Below are 24,439 nucleotides of genomic sequence, written 5' to 3' on the forward strand. Positions count from 1 at the left end.
TTAAAAAATTGTTTTACAATATTGTATTAAAATATTATCTTGATTACTGAGTATTTGGGTGTCTCCTGAAATTTTGCGCCCACGGGGATGCCACACTCTCTTGGCCTTAACCCCAGCCCTGCTGTGCTCAGGGAGTCATTCGTTCATTCATTCATCCGTTCCACACACAGTCGCTAAGGGCCCCATCAGTGCCAGGGCACAAGCTGGGTACTGGGGAGAGAAAGGGAGCTCCACAAGACAGTGTTGAGGAAAGACAGCTGTGAGCCCCGAGGATTGTGGGACAGTGGGGGAGGGAGGTGCAAGGCAAAGGGACCCCAGGGGAATCAAAATCATAGCAGCTAACACTTAAGGTTATCGTGCCCCAGGCTCTGAGCTAAAGTCTTGCTCTGGGACGTTTCCATGGCCCTTCGATGTTTGCAGATGCCCGTAAGTCACAGAGGTGGTTCCGGGACCCTGGTGAAGTTACATGCAGGTAATTTGCAAAAGGTCACACTCTGAGCAGGTGGCGGTGAGAGTCCAGGTCCCTGTGGCTCTGGGCTCTCGCCTGCTCTGGGTATTGCAGCCACTTCCCCCTGTGTCCCCCTGGGGGTGTCAAGGAAGGCTGCGTGGAGGAACTTTGCATTGAGCTGAGAGAGGATGCGTGGAGGTTTACAGGAAGACCAAGGATAGAAGGTAGAAGTACTTCTGGCCGAAGGAACAACGTTTGCAAAGTCAGTAAGGCTCAGAAAATAAAATTGATATCTTGGTGTCCACAATTCTGAGAAGCTGGGCAGTCTCCTGAAGAGTCACTTGTACGGAAAGAGGCCAGGCCAGCACCGTTTCCTCTTTCAGCTTCTCTGTTTCCTAATGACGTCAGCATAAGTAGGAAGACTGAGAAGCTGGCTGGCTGCCGGCTGGAGACTCCAGCAGAAGGTCCGTCTGTCCCAGCACAAAGAGGTACAGCCCAGCTTTGAGGGTAGGCTAAAGGGCAGGGTGGGGAGCAGGGGGAGTGTAGGAGCCTGGGATGGAAAGGACAGGGAGAACCCGGGGGTGCTGAGTGCACAGGTGTGCTCTGAGGACTTGGGAGGTCAGGGCTTGGTCTCTTGGGAAGTCCTGAACCCAGACTCCTAAGCAGCCAGTGGACGAGGAGAGAGTGAGGGCCGACCTGCCTGGGTGTTGTATGAAGGGCTTCGGGGGGTCCAGGCCTCCCTGGAGGATCCTGCTGTCCTGGCAGCAGAGAAGATACCTGGGGCGGTGGAGAGCTCAGGCCTGGGAGTCAGACCCCTGTGTACCGTTGTCTTTGCTTTGTCACTAAGTTATCACAAAGGTGTTGGTGGCAGTGAGAATATCCTGCCCTGGGCTTGTGTCTCACGTCTGGAATGGGGAGAGCACTGATAGTTCCTGACATCCTGATTCAGAGAGAGAGAGAGAGAGAGAGAGAGAGAGAGAGAGTGTGTGTGTGTGTGTGTGTGTGTGTGTGTGTGTGTGTGTGTGTGTGTGTGTGTGTGCGAGCATACGCATATACATATGTGGATGTCCACAAAGATGGAGAGATACTGGGAGACAGAGGTTGAAGCGGGGAGCCTTGCTGTGGCCAGGCCCAGAGCTTGGTGAGGGTTGAGAAGCTCACTTTGGAAGATAAGAAGACGCCCAGTCCCTTACTTACTTAGAGACTTGTCTTCCCCCATCCAAGAATGTTTTCTTTACGGTCGCACTCCTCCCTGACACACTGTTGCTTAATTGGGTTTGGGCCCAGATGTGGGTGCCCTGTACTGACGTGTGCTGGCTGAGTGGGGAGCGTCTGGGGGTGTCTGCATCCGGATGTGTGCAGGTGTGTGCACTTGCCCTGCGGACGGGAGGGCAGGTGTTTCTGTGGGTCCCCAGGGGGGTACAAGCCTGTGGACACTTGTCAGACAGGCTCCAGTGACAAGTTGCAAATGTGTGATGTTAAGTCTTCAAAGGCCCCACTGTTACACTTTTGTATAAACAGATTCTAATTTTCTCTACTTATCATCTTCCCTGTTTTCTAATGGTTTTATAATGAGTAAAACCTTTCCTATTAATTTTTGGTCACCCTTTTTTTCATTCATTAGTTTTACTTATGTTGTTTTATATCCACTAATACTACAGGATACTTCATGAGTTCTTTAATGAACGTATTTAACACTAACCAAGTAAATATATGGATACCTTCTTTGTTAAAAATTGGGGGTACGTAAATGAGACAATAACATACATATTGTCCTATGACTTAGTTTTCCACTTAATATTACATTTTGGACAACGTTCCAGAATAATACATGGAGATTTAACTCATAAATTAGCCCCAAGAGATACATAGCATTTATTAGTATAGACACCCCACAATTTACCCAATCCCATGTTGCTAGACCCTTACATGATTTCCAATTTTTCCACACCTGTGAAACTATTTCTGCAGCTCAGATTCCTAGAAGCAGAATTGCTGGGCAAGAGATTGCACGTTCAAACTAGTAATAGATATTGTCAAACCATCCTCAAAGTAGCTGAACTAACATACACCTCACAGTCGTGCATAAAAAAGCTGATTTCTCTTTAGGGAAACCATCTTTTTTTTTTTTTTTTTTTTGCGGTACGCGGGCCTCTCACTGTTGTGGCCTCTCCCGTTGCGGAGCACAGGCTCTGGACGTGCAGGCTCAGCGGCCATGGCTCACAGGACCAGCCGCTCCGCGGCATGTGGGATCTTCCCGGACCGGGGCACGGACCCATGTCCCCTGCATCAGCAGGCGGACTCTCAACCACTGCGCCACCAGGGAAGCCCGGGAAACAATCTTTTAATTGTGTCCAATGTAATGGATGAAAAGTATCTGGTTCTTGCTTGGATACATCCTTTCCCTGGTGATGGGTGAAGCTGTGTGTCTTCCATATGTTTAATGGCCATTTGGATTCCATGTATGACGTGCATGGAAATGTCCTTTTTCCATTTCTTGATGGGTTCATTGTATTTATGTATTAATTTTAGGAGTGCTTCATTTATTATGTATAGGAACCATTTATTTATATACGTTGAAAATATATTCTTCCAGATTATCATTTGTCTTTTTTATCTGACATGTTTAAGATATCTTGCATTGTATGCAAACGTGCTCATTGCTCTTAAGTCAAATCTGTCATTATTTTTTATTTCATGCTTTCTGGATGCGGCATCTTATTCAACCGCTAAGATTAAAGAAATATTTTTGATGCTTTTATCATTTTAGTTTTGACTTTTAAATCTTTAATCCATCTAGAATTTGGAGAGGTGGGTAATATGTAAAGTAGTAATCTAACTTTTAAAAAAAGATCAGCTGATTGTCTCAATATCATTAATTATGAGTATGCAACCCGTGCTTTCCTCTGTGATTTGAAATTCCATTATTACTTCCCAACTTCCTACTTGGTTATTTTCCTTAAATAACCATCTGTCTACTATTACACTCATTATTTTTCTAGCTAATAGAGCAAGTCCCTCATGTTTGATTTGTTGTAATCTAGAATCAGTTTGTTAAGCCAATTGAAAATCCTTTTGGAGTCTTAATTTACTCTTAATTTAGTCTTAATCTAAACTAAGGGAAGGATTGACCCCTTGACCCCCAAATAGTGGTCATGACAACAGCAGGCAGCCTTCTCCTTTTCGTCCCTTTAACTGGGAGGGCACTAACATTTCCCTTTGACTCTGATATTGCCCCAGGTTTCTAGTACATACCCAGAAATGCCAATGTTCCCTTCAATTCCTCGTTTGCCAAGGTTTATTTCTTTGTTTAATCAGGAATGGCTTTTGTATTACCAAAAATTTAGGAGCAACTGTCAAGATAAACTTATCCTTTTTTTCCTTTTAATCTGCTGATCTATTTCTTTTTTTTTTTTTTTTTTTTTTTTTTTTTTTTGCTTTACGCGGGCCTCTCACTGTTGTGGCCTCTGCCGTTGCGGAGCACAGCCTCCGGACGCGCAGGCTCAGTGGCCATGGCTCACGGGCCCAGCCGCTCCGCGGCATGTGGGATCTTCCCGGACCGGGGCACGAACCCGTGTCCCCTGCATCGGCAGGCGGACTCCCAACCACTGCGCCACCAGGGAAGCCCTGGTCTATTTCTTTTAATCATGGATAGAGTTGATGCATTCTTAAAGTCTTTGTCGGATTGTCCTATGAAATTGTTTTTGTCTGGAGTGAATTTGTGCTTTGATTTTTATTTTCCTTTTCCAGTTTTTACTTTTATCATTAAATTTCTTCATGAGTTTGGGAATTTTTGTGTACATGTTTATTTTATTTGGAGTGAGAAAGCTTTTGGCTTTTCTCACCTCTTTCTCCCTCTCCCTCCTTCTCCTTTGCCCCTCCCTGTCATCCTCTTGCTCCCATGTTTACCCCTCACTCTTAGTGATTTTTAACCCTTACATTTTAAACACACATATTTAACTTATATTTTCCGTCAGCATTTGGGCTTACTTAGAATATATACGCTCCTCCAGAACCAGACAAGATCCTTAACAAGTTTTCAGTTCTCCTCTTCTTTTCACCCCTAACCTCACAGCCAACTGCCATGTTAAAATCATCTTAGTTTTACTTCAATATTGTTACCATATTTATTCATTTTCACTTTACACAGTAACTATTCTTATTTACTTAACTATAAGTCTTATTGGTTTCTTCTCTCAATACTGGTTCCAGTATCACATGCTCTCTTTCTTTCCTGGACCTTTTATATTTTCTGAAATCCACACTGGACTAATTTTCTTAGAAAACATCTGAAAAGCTTTCATTGTCCTTACATTTCCAAAATGTTGTGGGTTTTTGCCCTTGAACTTCAAAATAAGCTTGACTTTTTAAGATTCTAGGTTCAAACATATTTTCCTCTCAGTATTTTCAAGACATTACTATCTATTTAGAGTTCCAGGTCACTTGTGACAGAATCTTGCCAAACTGATCTTTTTTCATTGAAAATAACTCGTTTGCTTGTCTTTTTCCTTCTGGAAGCTTCTAGGATTACCCTTTTACTCTTTGATGACAGAAAGCTCATTAGCATGTGACTGAGTTTGGTGCTATTAAAAAAAATGAATCTTGCTTTTCACTTAGTGGATTATCGTCTCCTTTAAAGCCCTGTGAATTTTTCTTCTGTTTCCAAGTGTATCTCTTTGGTTGCACGTAGAAATCCCCAAATAACAGTGGCATAATAATATAGAAGTTTATTTTTTCCCTCACATAGAAGATGTTCAGAAGTAGGGAGTCTCAGACTGGTATGGTTGTTTCACAATGAGAAGAGGGATTGAGGTTCCTCTTTTTCTGTTGCATATGACCTCCACTCTCAAGATAACCTTATAATCCAAAATGGCTGCTGGAGCTCCAGCCATCACTTCCAAATTGCAGACTGGAGGAAAGGAAAAAAGCAGGAGGACAAAAATGGATTCCTCTTACCTGAGCCAAGTTCCTTTAAGCAGCCTTTCTCGGAAGGCACACCCAATGATTCCACTCACAACTTCTTGGACAACATTTTGTCACAGGACCACACTTAGCAATAGAAGAGTGTAGGAAATATAATCTTTTATTCTGTGTAGCAATAAACCTAGCTAAAACCTGAGTTTCTGTTACCAAGGAGGAAAGGGACAGCTGGGTAGCTGCCACTGTCTGCCATACCTGCCCTCAATTCTTTCTGTCTTCTGCTTCTAGATGTTGGAATTCCTGGATTTCTTTTCTAGGTCTCAACTTTTCTGTAAGACTTTCCATCTCCTTGCTTATTTGCTGTCTTCAATAACTACTTTTGTAACATGACGGTTTATAGTGTTAATTCTGTGATTTAGCCCATTATTGAGTTGTGGTGCTTGTTTCTTTGTTTGTTCATTTGTTTTTTATGATCTCATATCTTCAGATTCCAAGAACTCTGTTTGTTCTTTGCATAGCAGTCTGTTCTTAAATGCCTATGATTTCTCAAATTTCCCTGAGGATGTTAATTAAGATGTTTTAAAGTTTTGTGTTGTCTTTGCTGTATCTGTGCATGTCTGTAGAATGTCTACTGGGTCAGTATATGTCAGAATAGACACATATGATACCAATAATTGGGAAATACAACCACTATTGGCATCGTGGTTAAGAACATAAACTTTAAAGCCAACCTGCTGTGGGTTTCAATGTCAGCCTGTTCCTTACTAGCTATATGATCATGGACCCTATACCGATTTCCTCAACTACAAAGTGGAGATTTTAACCTACACGTTGATGTATTAACATCTGTAAAGCCCTTAGTACAGTGCCTGGCTAATGGTAAGCACTTTATAATTGTTAGCCACTAATACGTATTCACTGCATGTATGTGTCTTTTAGACTTGTGTCCTTTGATGTCATTAATTTGCTTGAACTAGTTACAGTGTAAGGGTAGTCACCTGTTCTCCATACTTCTAACACATTTATTTTGCAACTTGTCCTCTGCTTTATGGTTCAGTTATTTGTATAAAATACAGAAGCGTTCACTTTTGTGCACTTCTGTCAGCCTCTGTCTCTCTGATTTCTTCTAGCGCTTTGAAGCTTAAATAGTTCAAAGATTCACTTCTATGGTTTGCAAGTTTCGTACGATGTAACTACATACATTTCATTGACCTGATATGTGGAGAATGGTGTGAGGTAGGGATTTAGGCTGATATGTTTTATGTTGTTATTCAATGGTCTCAACACTTTTTATTATTCCATCACTTCACACTGATTTGTGGTTGCTTCTTCATCACAGAGTACATTCTCTGGTGAAATAGAGTTTGCCTGGTCAGTACGTCCATTGATTTATCATGTGTGTGTGTGTGTGTGTGTGTGAAAACACATTTCTTTACTTAGACCTTTGCAGTAGATTTTGCCGTTAGGTGGAGACTCATTATTTTTATTGAAGTACAGTTGATTTACAATATTTTGTAGGCTTCAGGTATAGAGCAAAGTGATTTGGGGCACATATATATGTATATATCTATTTTTTTTTACTTTTGATTCTTTTCCATTATAGTTTATTACAAGATATTGAATATAGTTCCCTGTGCTCTACAGTAAATCCTTGTTGTTTATCTATTTTATATATGGTAGTGTATATCTGTTAATCCCATACTCCCAGTTTATCCCTTCCCCACTTGCCCTTTGGTAACCATAAGTTTGTTTTCTATGAGACTCCTTATTTAAAAAAATCTCATTAATTGTCCTCACATATATATTTTTTTTCTTCTGAGTTCCCGCAAAAAAAAAAAATCTTGTTAATTTTTTATTAGAATTGTGTTAAACCTATAACTGACTTTCAGATGAATTGATCTCTTTACACATGCAGTATTTACATTTGTGCTAAGACCCGAAGAGAAGCTCTGAGTTTTTAGGCAAGTTACAGGTAGGCAGAGGAAGCTGCCGCAGGTCACACAGACTCTCCCAAGCCAGCCATGGCATTGCCCCCTGCAGGACCTGAAGTGGACAATACCGTCCCTCAGCTCCAGACAAACCCACGCTTCCTTCCTGAGCATTTCCTGGACTAACCACCCTGTAAACATCATTGAGTTTTGTTCTCCTCATGACCACCATGTGAGATACGTTGGGTTGTGCTGATGTTACAGATGCAGAGAGCAAGGTTCAGGGAGCACTGGTGAGTCAGCCAGTGCACAGGAGGGGCACAGCCTGTGCTGCAAGTCAGTTTGACTGAGCCCAGGGCCGTGCTTTTCCCAGCAAGGCAGCTTCTGGGGTGCATGTGTACAGCTTGAGTGAAGTTTTAGACAATCTTAGGGGCAGAAAAGGAGTCACAGTCCTCTCTGTTCTACTCTCCTGGTACTTCCCAGGGCTGGATGAAATGAAAAAAGGAGATCCCCAGGCTTCTGCGGAGAAAAGGGAACTGGCGTTTCAGGGGGTGGTGTGGGAGGAATGAGGTAAATGGAAAAGGGCAGGGAGAGTCCAGGCCCCTGCGTGTGTGTGTGAGCGTGCATGTGCTCACATCCAGAGGAGGACCACACTCCCAACACCCAGCGACTCCCCCAGGCAGATGTGGGTCAGTACCAGGGGGACCTGGGGACAAATCAAACACCAGGCCTCCCTCTTAGATTTTTCTCGACTCCGGTGCACTGGGTACCCAATGTGCGATCCAGTGGGAACCCACATCTTCAGAGGCCATTAAGTGTATCTCCCTCACGGTCACGTCCCAGGCACTGAGGCTGAGGAGAAGGGACTGTCCCAGGTGCCAGGCTGAGGCAGCAGTGGGAGCTGGAGTCCACGCATCAGAGCCACTCCTGGGTCCGCCCCACCACGTGGGCCGAGTCCCAAGGGCTGACGCTTCCTTCCGCAGGCCTAGAAGAGGCAGGGTCCTGGAGAGAGGATCCCCAAGAGGCGAGGACATGGGTCTGGCCTGGCCCCCAGCTGGGCAGGAACACAAGATTCTAGAACAATGAGGAGTCCAGACCCTACCCAGACCTGGACCCACCTGAGCCAGCCACCTGCTCTTCCAGAGCTGACTCCAGAGATGGCGCTGCCCCGGGGGCTGCTCCCCCTGGCCCTGCTGCTGCTCTGCTGGGGGCCCTGCATGGCAGGGGCCCAAGGTGAGCCCGATCGCTCCCTCCCCCTCTCCCTCCGCCTTCTCACTGCTGCGCCCCATCCCTGAGGAAGCTCCAGACCCTACGCCCCAGCCTTCCCTCCCTTCCTTCCTTGCCCCCCGCACCCCCTGCTATTTCTTTTCTCTCCTGGTCATCCCTGGAGTCCCCTCTTCCCTCCTCCCACGTTCCCGCTCATTCTTCTCTGGCCTCCTGTGAAGGCCTCTCTGGTTGTGTGGCTTCTCTGCCCACATTTGTCACTGCGGCATCTGAGGCCTCTGACCTCCTGGCTGGCCATTCCAGTCCTTTCTCTGACCCTCCCTCGCCCCCAGACATCGGCACCTAGACGGCCTCAACCAGTTCCCACCACGGCACCTTTGCTCCCAGGGACTCTCAGCCTGGGGGTCTCTCCTCCTGCCCGGAGGCCCTGCTGAGATGCTCCCCGGGCTCTTCAGGCCCATGAACCCCCCTCCCCAAGGGTTCACTGAGAGCTTGGCTCCCCTGATAACCCTGGAGACCACGCTCCCTTTCCCAGCAGCTGACCACGAGAGCAGGGTGGGGACATCCCAGAGTAAGGCCCTGCCACACTGCCCCTTAGGGGTGGGTCTGTGCCTCTGCTCCCAGGCCGCAGCACCCAGGGGCCCAGGGGCAGGGCATGTGCCTCATGCATGTCCCCACCCTGGGGTGGGAGGGACCCTGTTCCAGGAGCAGGGCAAGGTGGGGGCTCAGGACATATACTGTGAATCAACTAGACTATGTGTTTCTGTGCAGACAGGAGGGTCCGCGGCTGGCACCCTCACACCTGCAGAGCCCCCAGCCCCGCCCAGGGCTCCTGGGGACCTCTGTCTGGCCTCCAGGAGCCTCTACGGGACTCTGGGAGACTCCTCCCCAGTGCCACACACCAGGAGGGGCTGGGAGGGGCGGTGACAAGGGACATCTGGAGGGGAGAGGTGTGACCCCCTTTCTGCCTCCCCCTGTCAGGGACCTTCCCCCTGCAGACCCTGCGCTGCCATAACGACTACACGAGCCACATCGTCTGCAGGTGGGCGGACACCCAGGACGCCCAGCGGCTGGTCAACGTGACCCTCCACCGCAGGCTGAACAGGCGAGTGAGGCCGGGCCTGGGGCCGGAGGGCAGGAAGGGCCTCTGCTGTGGGGACCGTGCCGGGGTCGGGGCTGGACGGGGGTTGGGGCGGGGAGGCCCCTGCCCAGGAGCTGCTGCCCCATCAGGCGGCCTGCCACGCCCCGGCTGGTGTCTGACATCAGGTTTGGGGGAAGAGCCTCCTGTGTTAATATCATTGTTATGATGGTGATGATAATCTTCTCTTGTTTTGTCACAATTGAACAAGATCACCAGGCAGAAATTGATCTCGGTTCATCCTCCCTGTGAGGCGGGCAGGGATATGATGCCCAATTCACAGATGAGGAAACTGAGGCCGTGGAGGTGAGGTCCCTCCCCCAGGCCACACGGTGGGGAAGTGGCCTGAGTGGGACCAATGTCCTGCGTCCAGCCTGCATGGCTGGGCTCCACGTGCCCCCCGGGCCCTGCCACCTCCAGAGTGGCAGTTTCTCCTCTCTCCTCACAGCATCTCCCGGGCCTACCCCATTTGGGAAGGTGCTCCCACCATTCTGGGATTTGGTGAGAGTCTGACTCACCATAATAGAAATGAAAGAGCTGGCATCACAGGGTCTGGGGTGTGCCCTGGAGGCCGCCCCTGGGAAGGAGCCGCTCCCGCCCCACAGCGTCACTGCCCGTCTGCTCTCTCTCCTACCCTCCCAGGAGCCTCAGTCTTCCTTGTCCGCTGTCCTCAGCCCCCACCCCACCTCCCACCCTTAGCTGTGACCCACTTCCTTCTGCTCGGGGACAACAGATCCTCCCACCCCGACCCCTAGCCCCACACCTCACACATCTGCCGCCTTCTTGGCCCCGCCCTGCAGGATCTGCCCTGTCCCAGGGCTGCCTGAGGCTGCAGCCAGGGTCCCACCTGGTCTTGCTGCTCAAGGACATCACTGCCACCACAGTCCCCACTGTTTTGCTTTTCAGTCGCCTTTCCCTCCTTTCCTTCTCCACCACAACATTCAATCCATCAGCAAATGCTGTCAACTTTATCTTCAAATAGAATGTGAATCTGGCTAACGCCATGGTTCCAAACACTTCCTATCACTGAGATAGTCCAAAAGCCTCCTAACTGGTCCCTCCCCTTCCAATATTGCTACCCCCTGCGACCCAATGTATCCCCAGCCCAGGAGCCAGAGGAATCCTTTCAAAGCGTGCCAAAATGTCACTCCTTTGCTCATAACTCTGAATTTTCCCCAGTTCCGGTGAAATCAAAATAATCATATTTCCTTAAATTCCTTTTGAGCACTGGCCTCCCATCACCTCCCACAACTAGGCTTCTAGACCTCCCACCCTTACATCTCTACTCTGTGCACACTGGTTAACTGCCTAGTTATACAGCACTCCAAACCTGTGCCTACACCAGGGCCTTTGCACTTGCTGTTCCCGTTCACTGAAATCCCCTTTCCCCGAAATCCCCTTTCAGAATCCGCATGGAGTCCTCTCTCATCTCCTTCAAGTTTCTGCTCAGATGTCACCTTTTCTAAGAGACCTTTCCTGCCTCCCTTATTTCAAATTGTATCCCCAACCCAGCCCTTCTGGCCTCTTCATACCTCTTTCCTCCTTGACTTGTCTATGCACAGTGTTCTCCATTTGACACACGACCTAGTCTCTTCCGTTGTTTCATGTGTGTCTCACTCTATTAGGATGTCAGCTCTGCTGACAGGGATTTGTGTGTGTTTTGTTCCCTGCCAGGTCCCCTGATCCTAAACAAAGCCTTACACATGGGAACCACTCAATAATGTTTGTGAAGGAGTGATTCTTCTTCTCTCTGGGCTAACCTGCATCCTCTCCTGACAGGGGCCTTCCGCAGCCAGTGTCCTGCGATCTCAGTGATGGCATGCCCTGGTTCAGTGGCCATTGTCCCGGCTGTGTGCCCAGAATGTGTGTCATTCCCTACGAAGTCTTTGTCATTGCTGACCATGACTACTTCTCATTCCGACCAGACCAGCCTCTGGGTGCCCAGCTCACCGTTACTCTGAGTCAGCATGGTGAGGCCTGGGGGCCCTGGCCAAGGGTGGTCCCCTGTGTGGACAGGGGTGTCCAGGTTGCAAGAGATGGGCCAGGGAGGGAGATCCTTCAAGGGGTGTAGACAGCGGCTTGAGTTGGGTTTGATTCTTGGGGGAAGAGGATACAGTCTCCTTAGATGGAGGCATTGGGTCAGGTTCAAGGCGAGGAGCCCCAGCCAAAGGTACCCACCCCCTCCCAGATGCGCCAGCACCTGCCACGTTATTGCCTTCCAGACCTGAGGCTTCCCGGCTAGAAGAACAGTCCTTCCTAGTCAGATACAAACTTTATTCGTTCATCGATTTGGTCTCATGGAACGTCTGTGACAGCCCATTTAATAGATGAGGCATTTGAGACCCAGAGCAACTACGTAACTTTTCCAAAGTGCCAAAATGAACCATGATGACAGTGATGGGCCGGACTTGCCGGGTGCTCTCTGCATGTTGGAGATGAAGGTCATCCCCTTACTGCCCTCGCCGCGCGGCCCCCAGTGTGTGCGCTGCATGTCCACAGAGCCTAAGAAAGTCAGTGGTCTTGGGTGGGAGTCGATGATCATTTTATATAAATAATCGGGCTTCATTTAACTGTACCTCAGACAGAAATACAACCAGCACTTTCATTACATTAATTCAATTATATTTGTGCTTAGAATGATCCTGAAATAAACATGGGGTCATTTTTAAAAGTTAGTATTGGGCTTCCCTGGTGGCGCAGTGGTTGAGAGTCTGCCTGCCGATGCAGGGGACACGGGTTCGTGCCCCGATCCGGGAAGATCCCACATGCCGCGGAGCGGCTGGGCCCGTGAGCCATGGCCGCTGTGATGAAACAGGCTGAGAGAGCAGGAACTTGCCCAAGGTTGGGTACTCAGATGCTAGTGTCTGAATTTATTGTCCTGGATCCCAAACCCTGGGCCACCTGCTGCTCCTTGCAAGTGTCGGATGGGGAAGGGGCTCCAGGCTTTGCTTCCCGCCTCTGTTCATCACAGCAGCACAGAGCTGTTGCCTGGAGGAGGGTATGAGTTAGGCTGTGATGAATTCACTCCAAACAATGTCTCAAAACATGTGTCTGATGGATGAGAAGGAGTCCCGTCCCGGTGGAGCTCAGAGCGTACAGGGCGGGACACACCAGATGTTGTCGGGTGTGATCACTTACTGAAGGCGGGTGCGTGCCACGTGCCGAGGGGCAGTGGACAAGGGGCCCCTGGGAGGTCAGGACAGGCTTCCCCAAGGAGGGAGCTTTGCAGGGAGATCTGAAGGGTGGGAGGGAGGAGAGTGGGAAGAGCATCCTTGGCAGAGCAATGAGTGTGTGCAAAGGCTGGGCGACTCGGGAGGATGAGGCAGGTTAGGAAAACCGCAAGTACTTGTGTCTCAGAAGCATCAACTTCGAGAGGACTGGGCAGTGGTAAGGAGGGGGGCAGGGAAGGCAGGGGCCTGACCTGGACAGGCTTCTGTGCTCTGCAAAGGAGTTGTTTAGGGGTCAACATCTAGACGATGGAGAGCCACTGAAAGGGCATGTCATGATCAGATGTGGGTGTGATGATGTCAGAGGTGGGTGATGTACAGTGTAGATGGCAGGCGACAGGAGGTGGTGGGAGGACGGAGAACAGAATGTGACCTAAGGTACTCATCCCAGAGAGAAATGATAGGGATTCAACTGCCGTACGGCCAAGGGATGGGAAATTGGAGGGATACAAATCAAAGTTAGGATATACAAGCAATTCATTCATTAATCTGCTCTTCAATAGAACACTTGCACATACAGGAAAGCAGTGAACAAGCCATCAGTGTCCCTGGCCCTGTGAAGCTTAGGAGTGATGACAGGTGTCATGGTTGAGATGGGGACCACTTAGAAATGGCGAGGGCAGTGTGGCATTTGCCTGCTGGAGCATATGTTGAGTGGGAAGTTCAGTTTTAGCCCAAACCATTTAGGCAATGAATCAGGGAGGCCTTGAGGGGCTGGGGAACGGAGAGATGTGCATCTGATCTGCTCTGAGGTTACACATGTGGGGATCGGAATATTTCACTTCCTCTGTCACCTCCACCTGTGAAATGAGCTCATGGACTACATCTCTCAGGTTGGATGAATAGGTTTTCCGTTGGTTTCCCAGTCTGTTCAGTTGGGAGCAGCTTCCTAGGGCTCCAGGCTGACAAGGAGTCCCACCGCATGACAGGCTCAGGGGCTAGGAGTGCATGATTGATTAGTGATGCCTGCTGGGGCTGGGGCTGGGGCAGCGGTGCTCTGGATCTGCCATTCTGGGCTGAAAATTTTCTGAGGCTCCAGCTCTGACATGCTCTATCATGCCCTGTCCCCTGTCCGGCATAGAATATTGACATCTCGTTTGTCCCTTATGGAATTTTTTGTGTTGGAAAGTCCTCTCTCAGCGTTCAGATATAGAAGCTTCAGGAAGTCTGCAGCCATGCCATTCATGGATGCCTCTGCTCACCCAGTCCTGTAGGTCCCAGCAGGTGTCTGCCTGCTGTTGGTGATGGAATTTCATGAAAAGTCTCTGAAGGTGGACCTACATGTACTCATTCATTTATTCCTTCGTTAATTCATTCACTTTGTCCCCATATGCAATGAACCACTCGTCTCAGGCCCTGGGGAGAGGCAAGGGGGTCAGGACCCCACCCCTGGCATCCACAAGCTCCTGGACTACTTGAGGGGACAGATGTGGAAGCATCTATATCCTCCAGGGCTATAAGGATCATACAAAGGGCTATCGTGGGGCAGGAAAAGGAGCAAGGGATTCTGCCTGGGGGAGGGGTCCAAGAATGTTCTAGAGGAGGAGACATGTCTGCTGGGCACTGAGAAGTGCAGGATGACACTGGACACTGAGATAAGAAAGTGTGGACAGGAGAGGGAGTAACATGAGCCACAGCGTCCTCTGCTGGGAAGGAGGCCACACACACCTCCTCATGGGCAGTGGGGACGGGAGGAAGCTCCTTGGAGTGTGACTGGCAGCCCTTTGCATGGAGCTTATGTGCTGGGCGCCCAGCAATCGGCACATCTTCATTCACATGCACATTGGATCCTCACAGTTCAGCAGATGAAGGTCTGAGGCCCACAGAGGTGAGGGGTCTCTCCAAGGTCGCTCAGTCCGTGGTGGCAGTGCTTGGCCTGGAACCCAGGTCTGTCCACACATGGGCCATGCAGGCCCTGAACCTCCCACACAGTCGTCCAGCCCCTTAGGGACCCTTTCCTTCCTCTCCCTCCAGTGCAGCCCCCCGCACCCAGGGACCTCAACATCAGTGTTGCAGGGGACAGTGTCCTGCTGTCCTGGAGTGTGGCCCATGGGGGTTCCCAGAGCCACTGGCTGTCCAGCCTGGAGTTTGAGGTGGTCTACAGGCGGCTTCAGGACTCCTGGGAGGTAGGGACCCCACCAGCTGTGCCCTGCGCCCACGGGGACCTGGCCCAGCCGTCCCTGCTCCAGCAACCCCTCTCTCCCCCAGGACGCCCCCACCATCTACTCCAGCGCCTCCCGGGCCATCCTGGGGCCAGAGCACCTCATGCCCAGCAGCACCTATGTGGCCCGAGTGCGCACCAGGCTGGCCCCGGGCTCGGGGCTCTCGGGACGGCCCAGCCAGTGGAGCACAGAGGTTCGCTGGACCTCCCCGCCAGGTAACAGAGTCGGAATGGGACACTGCCCCCCTGTGGGGAGGGCAGCTCATTACAGCTCCTGGACAGAAGGCGTCCAGGGGTCCGCCCCATGGGATCCACAGAGGCTCTGAGCCATGTGTTCACAGTGACTTCCCTGGCCCACCCCGTCCCTACTGTGACTCTGCAGAGGCAGCGGCTGCATCTTACTCACTTCTGGGCCCCAGTTTGTTGCCCACGTTCTGTGGAGGAACAATTACAATTTAATCACAAAGGCATATGAGCATCTGTGTTTTCGTGAGAGCTGCACCGTACACAGACATACCAACGTGATTGCGTTAAATTCCCAAACCCTGAGGCTGACACGCCCTCCCAGCTTTGCACAGGGGAGTGTGAAGGCTCACAGAATTCACTCTCTGACCTGTGTTTACACAGCTGGCCCTTCGGGCTGAGTTCAACCCCCTGGTCTTTTTGGCCCCAATGCCCATAATCTCTCTGTGATGAACCTCATGGTGGGCCCACTGAGGGCTAGGGAATGAATGAATGAGGACTGAATGAGGGACTGTCTCCCTCCCAGGGAATGAGTCCCAGCCCCAGAACCTCCAGTGCTTCTTCGACGGGGCTGCCCTGCTCCGCTGCTCCTGGGAAGTGAGGTCCGAGGTGACCAGCTCGGTCTTCTTCACCCTCTTCTACAAGTCCGGCCCCAGTGCAAGGTGAGTGTCCCCTGCCTCTGTCCCCTCTGCTCCTCTAGGCCTAACCATCTCCTGGCCTCCTCCTGCCCCTGGAGGCCCAGCAGAAGCCACAGTTCATCCGGAGGTCTCATCCCTCATGTGGCCCTGCCTCCCCCTGCCTCAACTTTGCCGTGATCCTCAGGGAGGAAGAATGTTCCCCAGTGCAGACGGAGGAGACCAGCAGCCCTTACGTCCGGCACTGCTGCCAGATTCCCGTGCCTGACCCCAGGAACCACAGCCAGTACATTGTCTCTGTTCGACCGAAAGCGGAAGAGAAACTTATAAAGAGCTCAGATAACAGTGAGTTTGCCCCCAGCCTTCTGCACGGAGAGTCTTGTGACAGCGCTGTTTCCTTTGTAACCCATATAAACTCAGGGTTCCCCAGGGCCCAGTCTTCATGTTTGTCACTTTCAGTGAAAAGTCCAGGGAGCAAATTGAACAGACATGATTCCCATGGGTCCTGGAAGTTCTCAAGTAGCAATAATGCAACAATGACGATGGTCAATAGCATGAAGGAAGATGCAATTGATCTTCTCAAGAATATCAATATTAGAACCTTGACCTCATTCTTTTAACTCTATTTTCCCTTCCAGCTTTGCAGCTGCTCTGAAGTCCCTACTGTTGCCCGCGGCCTCTTGGTCGTCCCACCACATTTTCCCTTTCTTTCCCTGTTTGATTTTTGTCTTCCAGGTTCCCAATGTCCTCCCCTGACGGATATTTTCAGTCTCCAGGATAATTGATCTATGATTTACTTCTTCATAGAGCATATGCAAATGGACTGGGGACTAGCGCGTATGCAAATGGACTGTAATTCCTTACGGGTTAATTTCCCTGATTCCTGGTACATAGCAAGGACCTTATGCAAAGGAATCTCCTGCATTGCTTCACGATGATCAAGTTCTTCTGCCCAGTCTTTAGCGTGTGTCAGAGACAAGCAGCCAGTCTGTCCTAGTCACCTGGGTTTGAATCCACTACTTACTCTTTGGGATCCTCCAGGTTGCAGTCTTTGTCTCTACCACTTGTTAGCTGCTTGTCCTTAGCAAGTTACCCGATCATTCTGGGGCTCAGTTCTCTGCCTGAGAAGTGGATAAATTGTGTATTTACTACATAGGGCTGCTGTTAGAATTGAGAGAAATAATTCATGTAGATTGAGCATTCATAATAATGCTTAGGACACTGTCAATACTGTAGATTAGAAAAAATTCATAGTAACTTTATTTCTACTTAAATACTAGGGGTAACCCATACTGTTGGTCACTTCACTACAAAACAAGTGTATCTCAGCATCTCCCAAGAGAAGGGTGGCTCAGGTCAAAATAGATGAGATGGTGAAGTGGGGCTGCAAAGACCCTGAGATGGTGAAACCTGGGGTCCTGGGTCAGTGGAGAGAGCACCTGTGACCAGCATGGAACACAAGGGATATTCCACTGGAGGAATGTTAGAAATGATGTTCTCTAAAAGTTTCCCTCCCTCCAGTCCAGATGGCTTCTCCAACCCTCAACTTGACCAAGGGCAGAGACGGCTACATCCTGCACTGGAAAGAAGGAAAAATGAACTATGAACACATAGCTTGCATCTTCCAGGTCCAGTACAAGAAAGAAGCAGCCTCATGGGAGGTGAGGGCCTGTGCCCGAGGAGTGGCCTGGATGGGGGAAGGGGGAAACGAGAAAGACCAGGGAGCGTGACACCTGCCAGGTTCCTGGCTCCCAGCAGGTGCCCAGTCAGAGGGAGCCACTGGGAGTTGGTGGTCGTGCCCCTGTGCAGTCAGCAGGTCATTGTCCCTTCCCTTGGTGAAGGAACTGAGACTCACAGAGCTGATGTGAACTTGACCAAAATGAACGCGTGACCCTGAATCGCAAAGGAGCTGTAGACTTCAGGACGAGAGACAGGTGGAGGAAGGGTTTTCAAAAGTCATAAAGGGGGCATTTCTTCGCGAGAATCTCATCCAGAATGCAAATGTGCAGCTGCTAAGAGGAGAGCTGCTCCCTGCGAGGTGCGCAGGGCTCCAGCCTGGGACTCAGTGTCTGGGCCCCACCCCCAGGTATCCATCAGGGCCTGTGGGCAGAGCCTGGGGCTCCACAGAGGCCAGTTCAGAAACCTCGGAGCCAGCCCCAGACCTTCAGGCTGGAAATGGGGAAACTGAGGCCAGAAGGGGGTGTGTCAGTTGTGGAGCAGGAAGTGGTCCCTGGGCTCCTGAACATCTGTCTAAGGGTCCTGAGTCCAGTCATCCTGCACTGCACCCCTGGGAAGGCCATAATTAGGGTCCAGGCTGTCCCAGGAGGAGCTGGGAGGCTGAGTGGGGACATGGTGACTGACTCCTCAGGGTTTCTGGGCCTCGGTGTTGTCATATGTCACGGGGTGCATTGCAATAGGTGCTGTCCCCCTGTGGGCACTGGAGTATGGTCCTCCGTGGTGAGAGTGATGCTGCCTCAGATCTGATGTGACTACAAGCTGGGGACTGATGGGTAGCAGAAAAGCTGGGGTGCTGAGGCGGGAGGGCTTCATAGCTATGCCCACGTGCACCAGACCTCAGCACACCTGCTCACACACCTGCACCCACAGGAGACCAAGACAGAGGACTTCCAGAACGCCCACAGCATGTGCCTGCCACCTCTGGAGCCTGCCACCAGGTACCAGGCCAGAGTGAGAGTCAAACCTGACCCCCGAGGCTACAACGGGATCTGGAGCGAGTGGAGTGAGGAGAGCTCCTGGGACACTGAGTGGGGTATGTCCTCCTGGCCCCCACTCACCCCTCCAGGCACAGCCTGTCCACATCCCCACTGGACAGAGGACGGGGATGATATGGGCATGAGATGTAACCCCACCCCAGGCTAGCATCCTTCCCTGCCAGGTGTCATTAGGGATGAGAAAGTGACACCTGGTGTGCAACACGGACTGCAGGTGAGGTCTCGAGAGGGCAGAGGAGAGCACGTCTCACCAACAGGTCTCCCTAAGCCTGGACCTTACCCTCTGTTAATATGGCCCATGCTTCCCATGCTTCCATTAGCTTTTGTGGCAGCTACTACCCAGGGACCACTCAGCCCGAGTTTTCTGTTACCATGAAGAGCTACAGACTGGGGCCTGGGATTGGAAAGCTTTGGTCTGATTTCTCAACCTTCCCTCAATCTGCACTTGCTAATTTCATTTATCTGTCACCATCGCCATAGTGGCCACCAGGAGACAAGTACAGAACAAGGTCCGGGAGGTGGTGGCAGAGAGAGGAAAAAGTGTTGGCAGCAAAAAAAAAAAAAATAAATAAGTGTCGGCAGCAAGGTCCCCCAGCCAGCCATAGCAGGGAAAGAGCACGAGGAAGAGGACCCCAACCAAGCAGAAAGAAGGGCTGGGCCCCTGGACCTAAGGGAAGGAGACCAGGGGAGTCCTGGAGGCGCCCAGCCTCTGAGGGGCTTGAGGCCAAGTGGAGAGTTGTGAGGGCCCCTGATGGGCCTTTGCACCTTCTGGTTCCTCCACCATCACCCCTTTCCCCGTCTCGGCCTCTCCAGGCCTCCCTGTTCTTGATGACCACCTTCTATGCTGCCTCCTTCAGGAAGTGCCCTATGATTGCCTCTGGCTGCAGTCACTGCCCACCTACAGCAACACCAGCTACTGGACAGGATCTAACCCTCTGTGTCCTGCCAGCAATCCAGCACTGTGGGTGGCTCAGACAAATGTCCTCTTCTTCTTAGTCTGTTTCTGGCCTCTTCTTCCCCTCTGCATGCCAAAGCAGCAACTTCACCTCTTCTCCTGAGCCCCCAGCCCTTTCCCTCCCCAAAAGCTAACGCTCCTGTTTCCTCCTGGCTGCCTGGAAGTGCTGCCCACGTGGGTCCTGGCGCTCACCCTGGTCATCAGCACCTTGATCCTGCTCATGTCCCTGCGCTTCTGTGGCATCTACGGGTACAGGTAAGGTGACTCCAAGATGGAGGAGGGCGCTACCCAGGGCCCCAGACGATGCCAGGGACCCCACAGCTGACTTTCTCTAGTCTCTGCTCTGCAACTCACACCCTGTGGGGCCTTGGTCAAAGCTGCCCGTTCCCTGGGCTTTACTTTCACCTCGGTACATGAGCACGAGGCAGCTGCCCTGAGGTCTTGGGCAGCGGTCACCTCCCTGCTGTCTTTCCAGGCTGAACCAGAAGTGGGAGGAGAAAATCCCCAACCCAAGCAAGAGCCACCTGTTCCAGGTAGGGGCTGGCTGTGCTCCTGCGCCCATGTCCCCACACCCGTGTCCTCCTCCCCTTCCGGTGGGCCTTGAGTAGGGGTGGTATGTGGCCAGACCAGGGGCTGGGAAGCTCTATGAGCCGGGCCGGCCCCTGCAAGCCCAGCACTGCGATTCCCTGGGCCCCCCCGATGCACAGGGTACCCCGCCCGGGGAGACTCATGTGGAACAGCAGAGAGGGCTGGCGTGGGGATGCCAGGACCTGGGGGGCGCAAGGAGAGCCTTAGTCACATCGGGGGTAGGAGGGGTGGTGGGAAGCAGTGTGGCTTCCCCAGGACAGGGCAGCAGCGCTGAGCTCTGAAGGATAGAGGGTGGTGGCAGGTGGGAGAGGCCACTGCTGGCAGAAGGCGAGTGGAGGGTGGAGAAAAGACTCCTTGGAGAGGGGACCTGAGGGGCGTGGGCGGTGAGTCTGGGGCGCAGCACGGGAGGCTGAGAGGACCCTGGGGAGGGCGCCGGCACGTGGGAGGCGGGAGCCCTTTGGTCAGGCAGGTAGGGCCAGGACGGCCTTGGGAGGGTCTCACGGCCAGTGCGGAGGAGACTAGGGGTGAGCATGGAGACAGGGACAGCCCAGATGGGCGTCCTCGTGGGCACAGGCTGCCCGTCCTTGCTGCCCAGGGCCCCGGGCCAAGTCCCAGCCCCTCTCTGGCCTTGTGTTCCTGGGGTCAGGAGGGTGTGGTCGCTGCTGCCCATGCTGAGATGCCGCCACGTCTGGGGGCTCCTGAACCCTCGCCACCCTCAAGGCCCTCCCCCCACCTCACCTCCTGGGGTGCCCCCACCCCACAGCACAAACGCCCTCTCTCCCCCCAGAACGGGCGCGCCGGGCTCCGGCTCCCACAGGGCACGCGCGCCGTCGGCAGCGGGAGCCACGCACACAGGGGGCTCTGGGGCGGCAGCTTCGCTCAGCCGGAGGGGTGAGTGTCGGCGCGGGATCCCTAGGAGGCGGGACGGTGGCTCCCTCCTGCACGTCGGGGCTCAGGGGAGGTGGCCTGGGACTGGGGCTCAGTGGGAACAGGGCCCTGGAGGCTGACTGCGCTAAAGCGACAGGGGTCCCGGCTGGACGGCGGGAAGAGCTTCCCGATTCCCAGCTTAGGGCGGGTCGTGGCCAGAAGCCGGCCCTGCTGCCCGGGGAGTCGCCACGCTGCCTTGGTCCCGCTGGGTGGCGGAGGATCTGCGAAACCTCATGGCCTCGGCACCTGAGCGGCCGGCTCACCACTAAGCCTCAGGTGGGGCAGGTGAAGGCCGAGGGCATGGCCGAGCCCAGGCTGGGCGCTGACGCTGCGTGCTGGCAAGGAGAGGGAGGTGGGAGGGACCACAGCTGGCAGAGCGTGACCCTGAAGGAGAGCGCGGGGGCTGGAGGGGGACCCACAGGGAGGCTGCAGGGGCGCCCGCTCTCCTGTTCCCGGCCGGCTCCCTCACCTCGCCCTGCTCTGCGTTTCCCGTGAGCTCTGGGTGGAGCCCGGCCTCCATCCCACCCCCTGGCTTCCTGTGCGCGAGCTGAGGCGTCTGTCAAGGGTGGTGTCAGTGTCCCTGGCCTTGTTCTCCCCACAGGGCGTCCCCTGTAGACTTCGGGCACAGTGAGGTGTCACCTCTCACCACAGAGGACCCTAAAGATGCGTGTGACTCATCATCTGAGCCTGACATGACTCTGGTCACCTCGGACCTCCGCACGGAGCAGCTGCCCGGGCCCCCGCCAGAGCTGGCCACCCCCGCAAGCAGGCCTGAGAGCCAGGCTTCCGGCTTCGATTTCAATGGCCCCTACCTGGGGCCGCTTGACAGCCGCTCCCTGCCGGACATCGTGGGCCAGCAGGGGCCCCTACGGACAGGCACGAGCAGGAAGCTGCAGCCCCCGGGGCCCCTGGAGTACCTGTGTCTGCCCACAGGGGGGCAGGTGCAGCTGGTCCCACTGGCCCAGGTGATGGGGCCGGGCAAAGCCAGGGATGCGGACCTGAGGTCCAGCCCAGGCACCGAGGGGAGCCCTTCCCTGGAGCCAGGGGCAGGCCCTGCCCCTCCTGAGCCTGGGGTGATGGTGGGTGGTCAAGGCCCGAAGGACAGGGCCCCCCCAGGTCTGCCCACTGGCTCTCGGGGTCCTGAGGAAGGCACTGTGGCCACTGGTTACGTCACCACTGCAGAGCTGACATTCACCCCATCCACAGGGGCCCCATCTCCTTCCCAGGCTCCCCCTCTGAGCCTCCCCTCAGACCGGAACCCCAGCCTCTGTCCTGGACTGGCTGATGGTCCCCCTGGATCCCTAGCCCCACTGAAGCCAGAGTTCGAGGGCTATGTGGATCTCCCTCCAACCGCAGGCCAGTTTCCCCAGTCCCCTCTGGCCAGCCCTGCCCCTCCTGCAGCCAGCAGTCCTGTCCTGGGCCCAGGGCCGCCCCGGGCAGATGTGTTCTCAGTCTCCCCAACCCCTGAGGGGCTCCTCGTGCTGCAGCAGGTGGGTGATTACTGTTTCCTCCCTGGCCCAGGATCTGGCCCTCTCTCACCCCAGAGTAAGCCCACCTCCTCAGGACCCTGTCCTGACATCAAGGACCTCAACCAGGTGTTCCAGGCCAAGAAGCCCCCATCTCAGGCCACTCCCCAGGTGCCGGCCATTCAGCTCTTCAAAGCCCTGAAGCAGCAGGATTACTTGTCACTGCCCCCTTGGGATGTCAGCAGGCCTGGGGAGGTGCGCTGAGACCCTGTAGACGTTGAGGGAGGGGCATAGAAGGACAGGGTCTGCCTTTCCTCCCGCCCTGCCTTTCCCTCCTGCCAGCCCCTGGTCCCTTCCATGGTCCTTTCCGCAAAGCCAAGGAGAAGTTTCCATGTTGTAACGTGGAGACCTGAAAAACAAGTCAACTGTCTACCTCCTCCCTTGACCTTCAGCAAGGTCAACCTCCTCTTTCTCTCCCTCCCTCTGTGCCACATGGGCGCATGCGCGCGCGCGCGCGCGCACACACACACACACTGTTCTTTCAAATTCACTTCTTTTAGGTTCTGAATTATTAGAGATTTATACACATACTCATTTCATTTGCCCCCATTTTCCTTTTTTCCCAGTTTCCCTGCTTTTCCTATTGTCTTCTCTTTCCACTGATTTATCATTAGAGTGAGTTTGAGGTCTGGGCTAAGCCTATTCTGAGATGCCATGTCTCAGTCAGAGCCTATTCAGATGCTGACATGTCTGGTTTCATGGAGGACTTCTGTCTGTCCCTGGTGGGCATGAACGCACACGACGAGATTCCAGCCCAGGGACTTCCCCGGCGGTCCAGTGATTAAGACTCCGCCCTTCCAATGCAGGGGGCGCAGGTTCGATCTCTGCTCAGGGAACAAAGATCCCACATGCCATACCCTGTGGTGTGGCCCAGTGCAGGGAGGGGAAGAGATTCCAGCCCTGAGGCAGGAGGCAGAAGGCGTGGGGTGAGGGCTTGGGGGTTTCAGGCTTGGAAGAGCAGCCCTGGACTCAGCATGCTTCTGTTGGGCGCTGCAGCCCCAGACGTGGTAGCAAAGCAGCAGCCTCCATTGTCACTCCAAGAAATGGGCATGGTGTGAGAATCACTGTTCTGAGCTCATAGGAAGCCCTGCTAGTCTCACAGAGGTGACTGGGGAGCCTCAGGGACCCCAGGCCCTGCATCCTGTACAGGCCACTGACCTGAGCAGTGGACAGTTGCCAGCTCCTGGTTGAAGTGATGTCCTTCCTACACCCAGGCTGGTGGGGCCTGGAGAAATTCAGGAGGGGAGGGGAGTCCAGAACCCACATCGACTGCAGAAAAGTTGGAGAGAACTGCTCAACAAGGGAAAAAGGAAAATGACCCAAGGGCATGTACACTTGGGCTTATAGTCCAAATCTCCCAGTTTCCCTTCCTCCAGAAAGACCTTACAAATGCCATGTCCACCAGCCATGTACAAGGGGCTTTTGGTCTATGGCCTGGCGTACGCTGGGAATCATGGTTCTTTTAAATCTTTGCCTTTCTGATATGCAAAAAAAAATAGCATTAAATTGTTTTAATTTGCATTATTTGAGAACGATCATGTTTGCACATATTTTCATAGTTCTTGGGCGTGTGTATTTTTTTTACTGATCTAAGCCCGTTAAGGTCTTCATTGTGTTGGATGTCCACTTTTTTCTGATTAAGCTTTAAAAGCTATTTAGCTCCTGCCTTTCATAGATGGTGTAAATTTGTTTTCCTCGTTTGTGGTTTGTCTCTTAATTTTGTATGTGACGCTTTCGGATGTATTCAACGTAGACTTGTCTGAGTGATCGGATAGATCTACGGGTGA

General features: G+C 52.6%; 1 protein-coding gene across 2 annotated transcripts; it reads left to right on the top strand.

Moving 5' to 3' along the window:
* The first annotated feature begins 784 nt into the window (after positions 1-784).
* Positions 785-23,559, top strand: CSF2RB (colony stimulating factor 2 receptor subunit beta). Of its 2 annotated transcripts, none has more exons than XM_004279631.4 (14): positions 785-936; positions 8,280-8,529; positions 9,502-9,625; positions 11,438-11,628; positions 14,860-15,011; positions 15,094-15,262; positions 15,816-15,951; positions 16,112-16,269; positions 17,446-17,585; positions 18,532-18,694; positions 19,776-19,866; positions 20,087-20,144; positions 20,987-21,090; positions 21,728-23,559. In XM_004279631.4, the coding sequence occupies exons 2-14, from the start codon at positions 8,379-8,381 to the stop codon at positions 22,854-22,856; spliced, it is 2,766 nt and encodes a 921-aa protein (XP_004279679.3). In that variant the 5' UTR covers positions 785-936; positions 8,280-8,378; the 3' UTR covers positions 22,857-23,559. The 2 variants fall into 2 exon arrangements, with proteins under 2 accessions (XP_004279679.3, XP_012392094.2); XM_012536640.3 differs by having other exon boundaries at positions 797-955.
* Positions 23,560-24,439: the final 880 nt, after the last annotated feature.

Source organism: Orcinus orca, chromosome 11 (genome assembly GCF_937001465.1).
Source record: "Orcinus orca chromosome 11, mOrcOrc1.1, whole genome shotgun sequence".
NCBI classification, from domain to species: Eukaryota; Metazoa; Chordata; class Mammalia; order Artiodactyla; family Delphinidae; genus Orcinus; species Orcinus orca.

Bases quoted from the DNA above. Each gene is read 5' to 3' on its own strand.
- CSF2RB (XM_004279631.4), top strand. From the start codon at position 8,379: ATGAGGAGTCCAGACCCTACCCAGACCTGGACCCACCTGAGCCAGCCA. The intron at 15,952-16,111 runs GTGAGTGTCCCC...CGTGATCCTCAG, and splicing joins AAGTCCGGCCCCAGTGCAAG to GGAGGAAGAATGTTCCCCAG. The intron at 20,145-20,986 runs GTAGGGGCTGGC...CTCTCCCCCCAG, and splicing joins GCAAGAGCCACCTGTTCCAG to AACGGGCGCGCCGGGCTCCG.